Source organism: Mastomys coucha, unplaced genomic scaffold, assembly GCF_008632895.1.
Source record: "Mastomys coucha isolate ucsf_1 unplaced genomic scaffold, UCSF_Mcou_1 pScaffold22, whole genome shotgun sequence".
Classification (NCBI taxonomy): Eukaryota; Metazoa; Chordata; class Mammalia; order Rodentia; family Muridae; genus Mastomys; species Mastomys coucha.
This window is the reverse complement of record NW_022196905.1, coordinates 96,908,193-96,923,770: the sequence shown is the minus strand read 5'-3', so window position 1 is coordinate 96,923,770 and position 15,578 is coordinate 96,908,193. Positions and strand designations below refer to the sequence as shown.

Genomic DNA, 15,578 nt, shown 5'->3' with positions numbered 1-15,578 from the left:
AACGTAATGCGGGGTCCATGATTTGGGGGATTTCCGGTGTTAATAACTCAGGAACGCACATAAACCATTAGGTAAAAGCCTTCTCTGAAAGCTGCCTTTGAGAGGCAGCTGTGGTGGCCCTAATACAGTAGCCATTAGCAACACACAGACAGAACGTGACTGTTGGGGTGCAGGAAGGAAAGTGTTAGTTATGTTATCTTCATTTAAATGTACACTGTACACGGAACCAGGAGCTATGTCTGCACAGCACAACCACAGAACCTGTGTTGGGAGCTGCATCAAAACGACTGAGCTTTTCTGTATCTCCAGAATTCAGGATCACCGTCCTGAGATGCCCCGGGGTCTACGCAGGGAATGCCCCGGAAGAAACTACTCAGATGAGCTTCAGACGCTGCTGAATCGGGAAGGGCAGGGCAGGGCGGAGCGGGACAGGGCATCCTCTGGCCTCCCAGGAAGAGGCGGTCCTTTTTTTCAGTGCTTCCTGCTACGCATCTCTCGCGTGCCTCTCTTTTGCAGCCTTTGTTCTGAATTCCTTTCATATGTGCTAATCTACATCACGTGAAATGCTGACCTCTAGCCCGGGGCCCCAGATCCATAGGACACCGCACTTTACTACATGTTTTAAACAAAATGCACAGGATTAGATCTGACAAGAATTTGGAAGGCAAGTCGTTTCATCCATAGTAACAGGGAAGTTCACAGAAGCCCCCATCTACATGACTGTAAACTATGCAGCAACCTTATCTGGCCATTTCAATCAGCCGAAAAAGGCACATTTATGTCTTCCAACGATCTGTGTGATTCTTCACCACCACCACCACCACCACCACCATCTCATCATCATCATCATCATCATCATCATCATCATCATCATCATCATCATCATCATCATCATCACTATCATCATCATCATCATCATCATCATCATCACTATCATCATCATATCATCATCATCAACAACATCTATGCATATATATGGATATGGATATAGATATATAGATATATGAAGAATGTGAAATTTAAGTTACCTTAATCCAGACCAAAAACACCATGACAGCAGCTATATTGTTGAACTGTATTTGCCAGTATGCCACATGCTCAAAGTTGGGGAAAGAATTTTGATCTTCGAGAAACTGTAGGAGCCCCTCTGCATTTGACATTTGGTAAATGTTAATCACCATAGCTACTACAGATAACTGGAAGACAAAAGAGTTATATGTATCACATCACTTTAGAAATAGCCAATCTACCTTAAAATGCCAATATTTTTTACTGATGGACAGATTAGAGGACTGACCATGTTACTCGGCCAACAGCAGCAGCTATCAGCCATCAGCTCTAAATATGCTAACGACCCACAGCCTACATTTCCTTAGGAACAGAAATCAACTGAGTACAGGTAACACAGAGGAGTGCTCACTATACAGAGGAGACTACACAAAACCAAGCTCAAATTCAGAAGGGAAGGCCTTCGGCCCAGCTGCCAATCACAGCTCTCTCTGTTTTTTCATGCAGGAAGGCTTCCTGAACACCCTCCTGCTGGAGCTCAATTCCCCTTTCTCTCTTGGATGCTCTAAACTATCATGTACTGAGACTCGGTTGAAAGGGGAGAGTCAGCAAGTCCAACAATAATCTTTTGTCAATATCCCAAATAATTTATCACTCAGTCAAGATGTTTTTAATACAAAAACAGACAAAAATACCCCTAAAACACCACCAACAAACAAAAACCAGTATCACATCGACTGCCTTCTTCCAAAATAGGGAGTGAGAAGGAAAATAGAGTTTTTGAGAATATGAATGTAGTTAAATCACTCCGAATTTTTCTTTGTAATTCTAATTTCTATCTATAAGACCTTCCTCCCCAAACCAGAACACAACCTTTAGGAGGGCAGAGGGTTGGGCTGCTCAGTGGGTCCCTGTGTCTCTAAGGCCTGGAGCACAGCCAGGTGCCTAGTAGCATAGTTTTGTTGAATAAATGACTCATTTTCACCAGGGAAGCTAAGCCATCAACATTTTTTAATTTAGACTTCTAAAGTATTTTTTTTTCAGTAATTCTAAAATTTAACTGGCTAGGACAAACAGCTAGCTAATGACACAAGCCTGGAGGCTTCAGTGTGTTGGCTGGAGGAAAACACAGGGAACAATTGCAAAGAGATTTTGAGATGCTGGCTCTAGGTGAACTTAAATTTCAGCTGGATAAAACAAAAGCTCTCTTTGCGTTCTTTCAATGGTTTGCTAACGTTGGGGAGCAGGTGCAGCAGGAGGCATGGCCTTCCTTCTCCTTAGGCAGCGAATGATTCAAAGGAGACATGGGGTGATCTTGATGAGCCCTGGCAGCACTAAGGTTAAGCTAAAGTTAGCAGCTACAGGAAGCAAGCCTTCAAAGGAATGCTGGCAATGCTGGCAAACCTCTGTGGTTGTGGGGCCAGAAGGCCACGCTCAACTCTATACCAGCAGCTGTATACCAGCCTGGGATCTCCAAAGTGGACAAAGTTCACTGGTGTATGAGGAGAAAACCTAACAATGTATGGGTGTGTGTGTGTGTGTGTGTGTCTGTATGTATGTGTCTGTGTGTATATGTGTCTGTGTGTGCCTGTGTGTGTGCATGTGTATACGGTTAGAAAGCATATTAATGTCTGAGTGGGCAATTAGCAAATGTGTCTGATATGAAATATAAATATGAATCATTGCATTATAATACTACATACTTTTCTTGATAGACTTTAAAAATAATTTTGTAACATGTAGTACACATGTTTACAGTTTTATGTAATAAGTAGAAATATACTCAAATGTTAAAAACTAGAATTCTACTAATTTGTATCTTTTTATTTCTATGCAGGTCATTGTTTTATAGCTATACCCATTATACTTACACATACACCACAAATAATGAATCCATTCAATAAATTAGGGTACACAGCTAACTTATTCACTGATCAGTATTCAAGATTAAAAATGTTCAATGCTGACTAGTTTTGGTAGCGTGGACATTATTTGGTGAAGGAACACCTATAGTTACCTGCCATATAGCACTTACTTTTTTATTACTTTTTTACTATTATATAATTATATATAAGTCAAAAAGTAGCTTTGTACTTTGGAGTTCCAAACATTGTTCCCTAGAATAATTTATGTATGTGGTGTGTTCTCTGCCATCTCTAACTACAGAAAGATTCTGAAAAATACTATCCACACTTGTTTCTCTTCCTTGTCTTAGTACTGGTTGTCTTTGCAACATAGCTTAGTATTAATACTTTAGTACTGAGTGGCTCAAGCAGTTACCTTGACTTGTATGAACTGTCTGATGTTACAAGAACATAGGAAGGGTGGGAGACAACAGAATCCAGTGGGTTACAGACTGAACACATTCTGAGGGGACTCTGATGTCAAGTGGAAGCAGTTTCTGAAGTGCATATGTACATGTCTCAGTTAGGCAGGGGCACAGCCAATGAGAATCAGTGTAAGGATTCTTTTCCTTTATGAGAAGATTCAAGTTCTTTTATGAGAAGCACTTGGAAATGTGTGAAGCCATTTTACTACTATTATCATTGCTGCTAAGACCAGTGTTGCCATGTGGTCTGTGTTCTCATGGTTCCTCCCCACGTCTTAAGATTTGTTCTTTTATACATGACTAACATGTTCTGTAACACTTGATAAAGATTTGGTAAATGTTTCACAAATGCCAAGTACCTTTTGAATTTGGAACAAGGAAAAGAATAGTATCAGGAAGAAGCTGAGAGGAGAGAGAAAGCTCATTGGTGAGTGCAGGACTCTCAGGAGTCCAGAGAGCCACCAGGAATTCAGAGACAACGGGACATATGGATGCACAAGGTGTGGAGCACAGCTATGTAAAAAGAATGCTTAAACACATGGCAATTAGGCACCCTGTTCATAAACCTCAAGATGCAAGAAGACAGAGAGCTGCTTATAAAGTTCACTTTTACACCAAGGACTCTGGAAAGAAGCAATGGATGTGACTTATGGATATAATTTAAATTTTGTTTCATCTGTGTGATATAGGAATTCCAAACTATAGGGGGTTTTCTGTATTATACAAAAAACTTCAGGCCATTTATTCCTGTCATAATTTGACACTTAAGATATAAAATAATATTCACTGACAGAAAAGTATTATTACAAAAAAAAAAACCCTCACATTTCATCCTACAAATCTTATATGCCATAATAAACATAGAAATTTTGGTATTTTTTTGTTACTTAATTACTATCTCGTTACAAAAACAAAGATGAAAATTAAGTAAATAAGTTACAAAAATAAAGTACTTAAAGTAAATTTAATTACTTATTTGTGTGACTAAGTCAGAGCTCAATAAAGACATGTGAAATATAAACAGGTAGTAGGTCCATACAAAATGAGAAAAAAAAAGTATAACACAAAAGTTAAAATGAAAGAAAACTTTAGGTTTTCTACTGAAAATATCAAGATCTCCAACACTGAGACTGAAGACTACAAATTAACAAGCTCTTAGAATACAGAAAGGAATGAAGGAGAAAGTGGGGAAGTTGGCGTTTTTCTCCAACCTACCACAACAATCACAACATCCAGACAATTCCAGAAACTCCTGAAATAGCTCAGTCTGTGAATGCGAATCTCCAATATCTCTTCCACCACATAGTAAAGGATAAAGAAACAGAAGATGACCTCACAGGCAGCCAGGAAGAAATCAAAGGCTGTGACGTAGTGGATAAGTTTTACAGGCTGAAACTGCCAAGAAGGCACCACACCACCTGTCGCTGGGAACTCAACCAATAACCTGCATTGCAAAAAACAAAAAAACAAAAACAAAACAATTAAATTAACAATGGAAGATAGAATCAAGAAAGGAAGTAAGTCTGTTCAGTCCCTGTACTATGAGGCGAAAACCACGACCTCAGGTTGCCACAAGCTGGGGAAGATGTCGTTTTGATCCCGATTGCCAGTTCCGTCCATGTTCACAGGAGCATGTGCTTAGGAGCCAGACTTCTAGGCCTCCGATCCTGCAGGGTCGTCACTTCCTCTCACTCTCCTGGTCTTCAAAGTACTTAAAGTAAATGTGTGCGTGTGCGTGTGCGTGCGCGCGTGTGTATGTGTTGTACGTGCTTGTTTGAGTGTGTATGTGTGTCGGTCTGTCTGTCTATATTTCTGTGTCTGTGTTCTGTGTATCTGTGATATGTGTGTGTGTCTCTGTGTGTAGATATGTGTATGTTTGTGTATGTGTGTCTGTGTATGTATATGTGTTTTTGTGTCTGTATTGTAGTTGTGTGTGCATGTACGTCTGTGTGTGTGTTTGTATGTCTGTATGTATATTTAACAAATAGCTGATCAACAAACCAGTCTTTATAGACCATCCATTAAATGCAAGCCATTCTGCTAGACAAGGGAAGAAACTAAAGAGATACAGAAAGCCACACTGAAACTTGTAGGATCTAGGTGAAAGTGGGGCATGCATTTAGTAACTAACCCTGCCCCCAGACCAGCTCATTCATTCAGTAACCAAGTGACATCTAATTAGCTCTTCAGTTTGCTAGTTTCCTCCTCTTCCTAAGGATGTGTATTTCAGACACTCCGTACTCACCTGCTATCTGAAACAGGACTGTCTGTGTTTTATAGTCATAGTTAACTGTTTTTCTTGTTTTGTTTTGTTTTGTTTTGTTTTGTTTTTACTGCATCCCTAACTGAACTGGGGACTTTTCTTGCCTAATTCCACTGTGCAGGTGTCACGCTGAGAAAGTCCAGTGTTTCAATAATGAAAACTACCTTCCATGTAACTAAAGTGAGAGTCGCTAACCCTATAGTTTCAAAAGCTGTCACTCCTGTGTCTGGTATAGTAATGTTCTTCATTACAGGACAGTGGTCAAACCCAGAACCCAAGCTTCTAAGACATATACTGGATCCAGCAATGATCAAGTCAAAGCAAGGACTCTGAAAGATGGGAATTCCTCTTCATCAATTTGCTACCTGATGGCAAGCACCAGGGACAGCCAGAATGATATGAAAAGCACTGGACCCATTTCAGCCTTCGTGAAACAAGAGGTAAGTAAGTGGCCCTGTGTGTCAGAACATCTCTGTCCCGCTGAGATGCTCTTGCTAACCACTCCAGGAAGCTTAGAAAGAAGTGGAGCAACTGCCCTGACAGTGCCATCTTTGAATTCTAGGGAGAATGTGGGGGTGGGGGGGGACACACTGGAGACATCCTACAATTAAACATTTTCTACACTGCCAGAGTTGCCTGCTGTACTGGCTGGTTTTTTATGTCAACTTGACACAAGCTGGAGTTATCACAGAGAAAGGAGCTTCCCTTGAGAAAATGCCTCCATGAGATCCAGCTATAAGGCATTTTCTCAATTAGTGATCAAGTGGGGAGGGCTCATTGTGGGTAGTGCCATCCCTGGGCTGGTAGTACTGAGTTCTATAAGACAGCAACCTGAGCAAGCCAGGAGAAGCAAGCCAGTAAAGAACATCCCTCCATGGCCTCTGCATCAGCTCCTGCTTCCAGGTTCCTGCCCTGTGTGAGTTTCTGTCCTGACTTCCTTTGGTGATCAACAGCAATGTGGAAGTGTAAGCTGAATAAACCCTTTCCTCCCCAACTTGCTTCTTGGTCATGATGTTTTGTGCAGGAATAGAAACCCTGACTAAGACACCCGCCTATTAGAATCCTCTTCTACTCACCATTGGGATCATTATGGAACGCTTAATGGCAATTACAATAAATCCTCCCTCATTTCTAATGAGATCTACTTGCTCTTAAGGGGGTATTATGTTCAGCAAAAAAAAATAAGTACAAATACAGGCAAAATCTCATTGCCTGTTAAATTAGAGTTGTATTTAATGTGAAAATTATTTCAAAACATTAATGTTATGAGAACGTGTCCTTATTGCCTGAGGGAATGTATGTGCAGAGTCCCAGTGTGAGTGGTCTGTTGTGTTGTGTTGCTCTTGTGATATCTAGGGTAAACATGGGCTAACTCTTACCTTGCTCAAGTCTTTTATTTTTAACAGTCCTAACTGTTTACAATATACATGGTTTATTTCTTTTGTTTTTCACTGTTGAATGTAGACTTTTCCAGTGCTTTTGTTTAGTTTTCTTACATAACCAAGCAGACTAAACTAGGCAGTGGCACCCATGTGTCCAAGAGCAGCATGCTGGGTACATGAGATACGCTGGCAGAATCTTTGCTCACAGTTTCCAACACTGACCCTGGCAGCAACAGCAGAGTCTATGGGGCAAACTTGGTGTGACTTTTACAAGTCTTACCCAAGGAAGTGGGGACACTCAGGGTGAGGAGCCAAGGTTTGGTAGCCAGAGAACTTGGTGACAGAGTATGACCATTCTTAGAGTGGCTGAAGATAATGGTTAACAACAAGCCAACCAAATGTCCTACATTCCTTTCACCTGACAGTGTCTAAGATCAAGATAAGCTTGACCAGAGGTAAGGTTCTTTCCAACTCCTAACATGTCAGGCTCTTACATCCCTCCTCCAAACTCGCCTCTTCCCCAGGCCTGCAGCTCCCACCCTCCCTTGGTTTCAGCCTTGATTCTTGGTCCCTCCTTTAGTCACCTGCAAGAAGAGTTTTCCTACTCCATCTCCAGAAATAGATGTGCAGATAACCACCCAGAGATAGGAGGGTGGCAAGCAGGTAACACACACCTGACCACACAGAACAGGTTAATGTTTGCGTTATACACCGAGAAGTCAATGAAAGCTGCCCGAGTGCCCCGGTCCAGCCAGAAGTTCCTCCTAAGGCCAGCAAGCTGGGCCGCTGTCTCTTCCCTGTTTCTGGACAGATCCAGGTAGTAGCCTGCTCCGCTGTAAGATGCTATGATTCCCCAGTGACTGCTCCCGTTCAGCTCCTTTTCAGTTGTGTAGATCCACCTAAATAAAAATAAAACCAACAGGTAAAACTCATGAAAGGCTGGTCGGAACCAGGAAGACAATCGGTGCCTGCCAGGATAAAGTAGATGTAAAAATGGTGTGCTTGGAACAGTACTTCATGTTTATTTTCTTAGTGAATCCTCACAGTCACTGGCCACAGTTCAGTAACATGGTCCTTGAGGCTTAGTAGGTTTGATTTATGCCCAGTGTGGTTGAGCTTGAGTCTAGAACTCATGCTAGACCAGTTCACAGAGCCTATGCCACCATGTACACCACCATGCCCTGTCTGGGGACTGATGCAATGTTTACATTCCTCAAAAGCTGCAATGAAAACTGTAGCCAACAGGGACTATCCACTCAGCTGCTCACAGTCTCCCCTCGTTTCCTATGACAGGAGATGACACCTGACTTAGAGGTGTTTGGTAAGAGGAAATGAGATGGATTTATGAATAGGGTGTGCATATGTGCATGTGTTTAAGAATTCATGTGTCCCACATGCATACAGGTACTACAGGGTCCAAAAGAAGGCATCAGATCATCTCCTGGCACTGGAGTTATAGGTGGTTGTGAGCCACCTGATGGTGTACTGGGACCCAAGCCAGTGTCCTCTGTGAGAACAGTGAGTGCTTTGTTCTCACCGAACCACTTCAGCACTCCTAAATCTGCAATTTAAACAATTACACTCTGAACAAAAAATATTTGTAAGAACTACTAAGACAATTTATAGGACAATCTTATTTGTCCTATAAAAAATAATACTGAATAATAAAACCTCTAGAGGCTTTTTCTTGGGCTATATGATGAACAATTAATTTTGAAATAGGCAACAGAAACAAAAAGGTAAATACTTCAGAGAAAACAAGGAGCAAACGTCAACTTGACTCAGGCCTGCTGGAGGCATCCTTTTGATAAAGTTGTCTGAGAATGAAAAGTCAACTCCAGGCATGGATATGCATGCATACATTTGTCACAGATACGCACACATACATCACAGATATGCACTGGGCTTGTGTCACATAGCCTGCTATCTGGTTGTCTGAGAATAGATGAATGAAAAGTGAATGGCCCGCACTGGGCATACGTCACAGATACGCACGCATACGTCACAGATACGCACGCATACGTCACAGATACGCACGCGGTTCCGTTCCGAGGTCCGAATGGATCCCTGTCCTCACTGCTGACAGAGTAGACATCATAGCACTCTTTAATTTCATCTCTCAGGTCCTGAGGGATGGAGCAGGATCCGTTTCTGACTCGGAGTTGGCGTAGACGCGGCACTCCTAGCAGCAAGTTCTCATAGAAAATAAAGCTTCGGTTGTCAGCTTGCGTGTGGTTGTTGGTCGGGGCCTTCCAGTACAGCCCATCCAGGAAGGAGCCTTCAGTGAACTGCAAAGAAACATTTTGGATAGGTTCCAAACTCAGGCTGTCTGGCTTCTACCTGGATCATACGAGCAAGCAGAAGCACCAAGGCAGGCTATGTTCTTAGAAAGACTTGGCTTTGTATCTTGCTGTTTTCAGCTAGGTGCGGGGCCGTGTATAGGATTCCCTAAACTGGGTTCCCACATTTGGAAAATTCATCCTTTGTGTGGTTAACACCTAACACAATATCAATATAGTCTGATATCTGTGCTGGGGCTATCAACTGAGATGGGTGTGTTTTATAAATATATAAAAAGTCATTAACTTCACTAAAGAAAGCTAAGACTGCCAATTAATTGCCTTTTGTACTGGATCTTTTTTTTCTACCTGGATTATTTTGCTACATGTGGAGTCCTTCAACCCCACCCCTCCTCTTTGCCACTTGGCATTTATTAACTTGGAACGGTACACGTGAGACGCTTCATGTTTGTACAAAAGGCTCTTCCTCTAGGAAGAACAGATGTAACCATTTCTCCATGTATTAGCAGGGTATCCACAGGGACCTGCCACATAGAGCTAGGGAAAGGTCAGGATTGAGCAACTGTGGGTTTCAGTGAAAAGTGTCACCTATCAAAAGCTGCAGTGGCTCAGTATTTTCTGTCTGGAATCAAGTGCTCTACCTTCGGGGCTTTACTAAGAATACGTTATTTCTCCGGGAAGAAACAATAATTTCCTTTTACATTTCCTCTCCAGCCTTTCCTAGATTCTGAGCAGCACATCATGTGATCTGTATGGTACAAGAATTAGCTACTCTAGAGGATTTGATGGTGCCTTTTTAGAAATAATTAATTAAAATCAACCTACCATTTAGCACTGGCTTATCATGGCCTCACTGTTACTCACTGCTTACTGTCTGCTAGTTGCAGTTTACAACTGGAGAAGAGGCTGGGCTGAATTTTATAGTAGCAGACCTTTGAAATAATGTGTCTATGTCTTATTAGGTAGTTCCTGGAGCTGGGGGAGGTAGCATATGTCACTATCAACAAAGACACAAATCACAAAAAGTAAAGCAGTGTATGACACCCAAACTTCTCCTTAGGACTTGTGTCATAGAACAGACAGTTCTCAAATCATTTACAGACTCACAGATGACTGAAAGAGCAAACAGTAAGCTACGAAGAAGCAGGTGTCAAAAAACAAAAAAATCCCAGGTCTTTTCTTCTCTAGCCATGTGACCACACACACCCTGAATCTCACTTGCCTAGTTTACAAATGGGCCCATGCCATTAGATAAGATCATTATAGGAATTAAATAAAGGTGTAAAATGATCAGTTCTGTGCAAAGTACTTTCAATGTTCTCCATGAATACTGAAAGGAACAGGAACTCTAGATAACTTAATATAGCTCACAACTCCTGAAGATACTTATGGGTTGAACTTAATGATACCAAATCAGTAATTCTCAGAGACAAGGATGTACTTCTAGTCATGCATAAATACCTTCCAGAAGTCCTCCATGGAAGAAAGAGTTTTAAAGTTGGTTTTCTCTGTTTTTGACACTGGGGTATCTAAGAACAGCTGTGACAGTGTCCGAGTGTAGTAGTACACACTGGAGCTCATCATGCCATAGGTCACTGGAAGACACAAAGTATCGAGTGATCATCAAGAGGGGCCAAGCACACATAGCTGCATAGCTCACAGCCCTCACGAAGGGGCCGTTCCTGGTAGGCAGGCATTTTAGGTAATGTCACATAAGGTCAGTTCTCTCCCTCCCTTTTCCCAACAATATTGTAGTTTATCCTATCTCTGTTTATACATGAAATGGTAGCAAGGTGGCTCGATAAAAAAGGCACATATCACTTATCACTCCTGGCAACCTGAGTCTGATTGCTAAGACCTGTGTAAAGAAGAGAAGAGAAAACTGATTCCTAAGGTTGTCCTTTGACCTCCATATCTACACCATGGCATGGCTGCTTGTGTGTACATATCATACACAAAAATAATTTTGAGAATTAAAATTTTCAGCACTTTAGCAGGTACTGTTTTATGCTGGAATTCTTAGGACCACGGGTATAATACGCTGTAATTAATGTAATTTGCTAGAAACAAGAAGCTTCAAGAAGAAGCCATTTGGCTTTTTGTATCTTTTGACTGCAGTGATGAACACAGATGATAATTTCTTGATTCTGTAGTTACACCTTGTCTTATCTGCTCAAATGATTGGTCAGATTCTCTCTCTTACTGTTCTGTTTTCAAGCAACATCAAACTAAGATTGTTAAAGAAGAAACTCGGGCAGTGATGAGCCAGCGTGTGTTTGAGAGTTCATCTTAAGCAATCATGCAAGCAAGAAATTTACATAAACTCACAATTTGTGTAACCATGCAGAGAGAGTACACTAAATAATTCCAGTCCCTTGGAATAATAATCGCCTGTCCTATGATCTAACGTGTTGAGGATAAAAAGTGCTCTTCAGCCAATACCTGACCTGATTTTCCTCTCTAGCACTGGATGGATCCTAGTACAGAGTTTGGGATTCTAATCCTTCTAACAGGCCAGTCATTGGCCACAAGTACAAAGAAGTGATCTCTCCCTTCTAATTAGGAACTTGTAGGTTCTCAGAGAGTGCGCTGACTGGACACCTCACCTCTCATCAGGCAGTGATACCTGGGAATCCCGTCAATACAGGAGACAGAGGAGACACAAAGTGAGGCTGGAAGAATCCTTCCAGTCAGATAAATGACTTGGTTGATTATTTTCAGTTAGCATGACATTAGAATTGTACTTGGGGGTACTGGTTAATATAGAACATTTTCGAGTGTCTTACCTATGAGGTGGTTGCTGCTGGAAATTATTTGTTGATAGGTTAAAAGTAGAGACTTCTAACCATGGTATAGACACCAGGGTGCCTCCTTGTCTTACTGTTCTTCAGACCTGGCTTTGCTGCTCAAATTCTGGAGATCAGTATTAGCTTTCTTGGCTTCACTCATTGGGAAGTGAAATGCTGTTGTGTTGCGCCCCCTACTGGACACCAGAAAATGATGCTTCTAGCCCTGACAATGATTGGCCACCATGAACTATTTCTGAACTGTGTCGGGAGTGTCATTTCTACATATGCCCATAGCAGCAATGGTGTAAGGATGTGTCAGCGGCAGCTCAACCTTAGGAAGTCTGGATGAGACGCTCAGTCAGTTCCACACAGACCAGCTGCCTCTGGCCTCACAACAGAGGGTACTGGTGCGCCCGGATCCTGAACACCTATTAATCCTCCTGAGCTTGAACTTTGAAAATGAGCTTAATAATTCTGCAAGCATTTTGTGGAGCCAGTGTTGAGAGATAAGTGTGAAGGAAGACATTTGAAAATAGTGTGAGTTGGAGTGGAAATATGAGAGTTACATTTTTTTTTTTTTTTGACTCTGTGTAGTCCTGGCTGTCCTGGAACTCACTCTGTAGACCAGGCTGGCCTCGAACTCAGAAATCCACCTGCCTCTGCCTCCCAAGTGCTGGGATTAAAGGCATGCGCCACCACTGCCCGGCTGAGAGTTACACTTCTTTCAGTCACTTTCTGTTGCTGTGTTTCCAAGGCTACAAAACAACCTGGGGAAAGGATTTATTTCATGTTTCAGTTTCACTCCATCACGGAGGGAACCTAGGGAAGGAACCGAAGCCACGACTATAAAGGACACTGCTTGCTGGTATGCTCCTTCTGACTGGTGCAGGGACGACCATGTCTGCAGCCAAGGGCCTGTCAGGGTTTCATCAAAAAAATACAATCTTACTCATATAAAAACTGTACCTATTGATAGAGGAAAGTCTCATGGTTATAGTGAAAGATAAGAAAGGAAAAACCCACAGACTTTCTGAAACAAGAAAACGCAGCTGCTTGTGTTCACACTGTTCAGCAAGGCTTCATAAGCTCTTGGTCTTCAGTTGAATTCTTTGGCTTCATTACCATAAAGTCCATCTGAAAACTCGTTTTTCTTCATATCAAAAAAGCTCTCAGTCAGATGATCTGGAAAAACTAGCAACTTTTTTTTTAAATTCTCTTGGCAATTCTGATGCTTAGTCTGGATAATTTGTCAAACTCTGGACTTCCTTTGCATTAGAAATATGTTTGCATATGTGGTGTTTGGAAATGCTGACATATTCTAATAAACCTGTTAATGTTAAAACCAGTGTGGTTTGATATTTAAGCACCACTTCTGTGCTAGGAACACAGCCAAACTCAGTGTTCCATGCTCCAACAATTCAGAACATGAAAGTCTGAACTATCTCACCTCTTGTTGCCTGAATTTCAATGCAATATGCATATTACATCCAGTTTTAGCATTTCTGTGTTAGGAAGCATGTCTTTAAAAAGGCCACTTCACGTACATAAGGAATGTAATATGCTGAGCTCATAGTAGTAGAGTGGTGGACTTCCAGGGCTGGGGAAAGAGGCATGTATTAGTCAAAAGGCACAGCAAAGAACCAAGTCAGCAGAATGCAGTGATGAAAGAGCTGAGGACCAGATGAAAGGGAAGGGGATCAAGGACAAAGACCAGCAGCAGCCAAGAAGGGAAACAAATCCTGAGATGACAGAAATGTGCTACAGTTGGACTGTGAGGGTTATACCTCTGTATGTTAGAAAACAAATTTGATGGTTTGTATATGCTTAGACCTAGGAGTGGCACTATTAGAAGGTATGGCCTTGTTGGACTAGGTGTGTCACTGTCAGTGTGGGCTTTAAGATCCTCACCCTAGCTGCTTGGAAGTCAGTATTCTGTTAGCAGCCTTCAGATGAGGATGTAGAACTCTCAGCTGCTCCTGCACCATGTCTGCCTGGATGTTGCCATGCTCCCACATTGATGACAACAGACTGAACCTCTGAACCTGTAGCCAGCCCCAATTAAATGTTGTCATTTATAAGACTTGCCTTGGTCATGGCGTCTGTTCACAGCAGTAAACCCTGACTAAGACACAAATGAATCAGATGTCCATGCAGGTGGATCCTAAGCTATGTCTCATGAAAGTTGTTTCCTGAATAAAGCTTTCTTCTTTCAAAGCAAAAAGAAAACCAAACCAATGTTATTTTTTGTTAGATACAGCCCCTACCTGGATGTCTCTTTGCAGAACCTGTTTGCTTCAAGATAAGATGTTATGTTCTGTGAGAAAAAACATCCTGTCTTTTGCAGTTTGGCCCACTTGCAGGTGGCGATGAGTCAGCTAGTTGGGGGTCTCCTCCTTCTGTTTTTTTTAACCCCCCCCCATGCTGCACAGTATAAATTGAGCAGAGAGGAATAAAGATAGGCATTCTTCTTTGACGAATGAGCCTGTGTCTTTTGCTAAATCCCCCAGGCCTACGCCAGATTCCTTTTAAGCTTGTTTGTAGTTACCTATTTTAAATTTCTAAATCATCTCTGTTGGAATGCTATGCTTTGTTACCTGAGACTGTTATGTCTTATAGCTGCAGTAAGCCACTAGCTTCAGAGTAGATATTAAATTAAGTATTTAAGAATTTGGCACATCTCCCAAGTACCAGAAATAAATGATAGATTCTTAAAACAGAAAGTAATAACATGAATCTCATTTGGGACTTCTCTCATGTGAATTACACTAGAGAATATTTTCATTTTACTTATTTTTTAATCTACCAGCTAATTATAGGGCATATAAATAAGGAAAATGGATGAGGATACACACAAGGGAAGGCCCTATACAAGTGAAAGAAAACTGGTAAGAAAACAAAACAAAAACAATGACTTTTCACATAACATTTTAGCTTAAAAATATCTTCATTTTTGCATTTAAGTTTCTAGTTAGCAGGTAAAGTCTCAAAGGGTGTAAACAGAGGGCAGGGGAGGTAGCTTAGCTTAGTTAGCAATGCTTGCTGTATATGCAGGAGGGCCCAAGTTCAGATCCAGGTGTTTGTTGGCCAAGGTACCTGGCAAGCTGCATGGTCAGTTAGAGGCTCTGTCTCAAAAACCAAGGGAGATGTAACTGATGAAGATACATGAGGTCAGCCTCTGGCTTCTATATGCACACATGAACCTACACATTCATGTGCACACACATGCAGGTGCATACATGAATAACAACAATATACAAAGGGTGTGTGACCTGTGAGATGTCATGTGGCACTTACTAGTAAAAACAAACCCAGGACCACATAGCTAATCCTGAACTCCTGACAATTACACATTCAGAAAGTTAAATGGTTCCTTAGGGTTTTTTTTTCATTCAATATTTATTTTATTTTTAATAATCTAATAAAAATTTTAAATTTCTGCAAAAAAGCTTTCAGCTCTTATAAATTCAAGATGATGTTACAGAAATAACACCAGTCTTTTTTTTTTTT

At 41.4% G+C, this 15,578-nt stretch overlaps 1 protein-coding gene across 3 annotated transcripts in view; it reads right to left on the bottom strand.

The window, feature by feature from the left end:
* Pkd2 (polycystin 2, transient receptor potential cation channel) overlaps positions 1 to 15,578 on the bottom strand; it is a 43,192-nt gene that overhangs the window by 18,411 nt on the left and 9,203 nt on the right. For all 3 annotated transcript variants that reach the window (XM_031337055.1, XM_031337056.1, XM_031337057.1), the window contains 5 exons: positions 10,744 to 10,877; positions 9,020 to 9,270; positions 7,657 to 7,881; positions 4,553 to 4,781; positions 1,029 to 1,196 (listed from right to left, as the gene is read on the bottom strand). In XM_031337055.1, the coding sequence (XP_031192915.1) occupies positions 1,029 to 1,196; positions 4,553 to 4,781; positions 7,657 to 7,881; positions 9,020 to 9,270; positions 10,744 to 10,877 (1,007 nt within the window). The remainder of the gene's footprint in view (positions 1 to 1,028; positions 1,197 to 4,552; positions 4,782 to 7,656; positions 7,882 to 9,019; positions 9,271 to 10,743; positions 10,878 to 15,578) is intronic.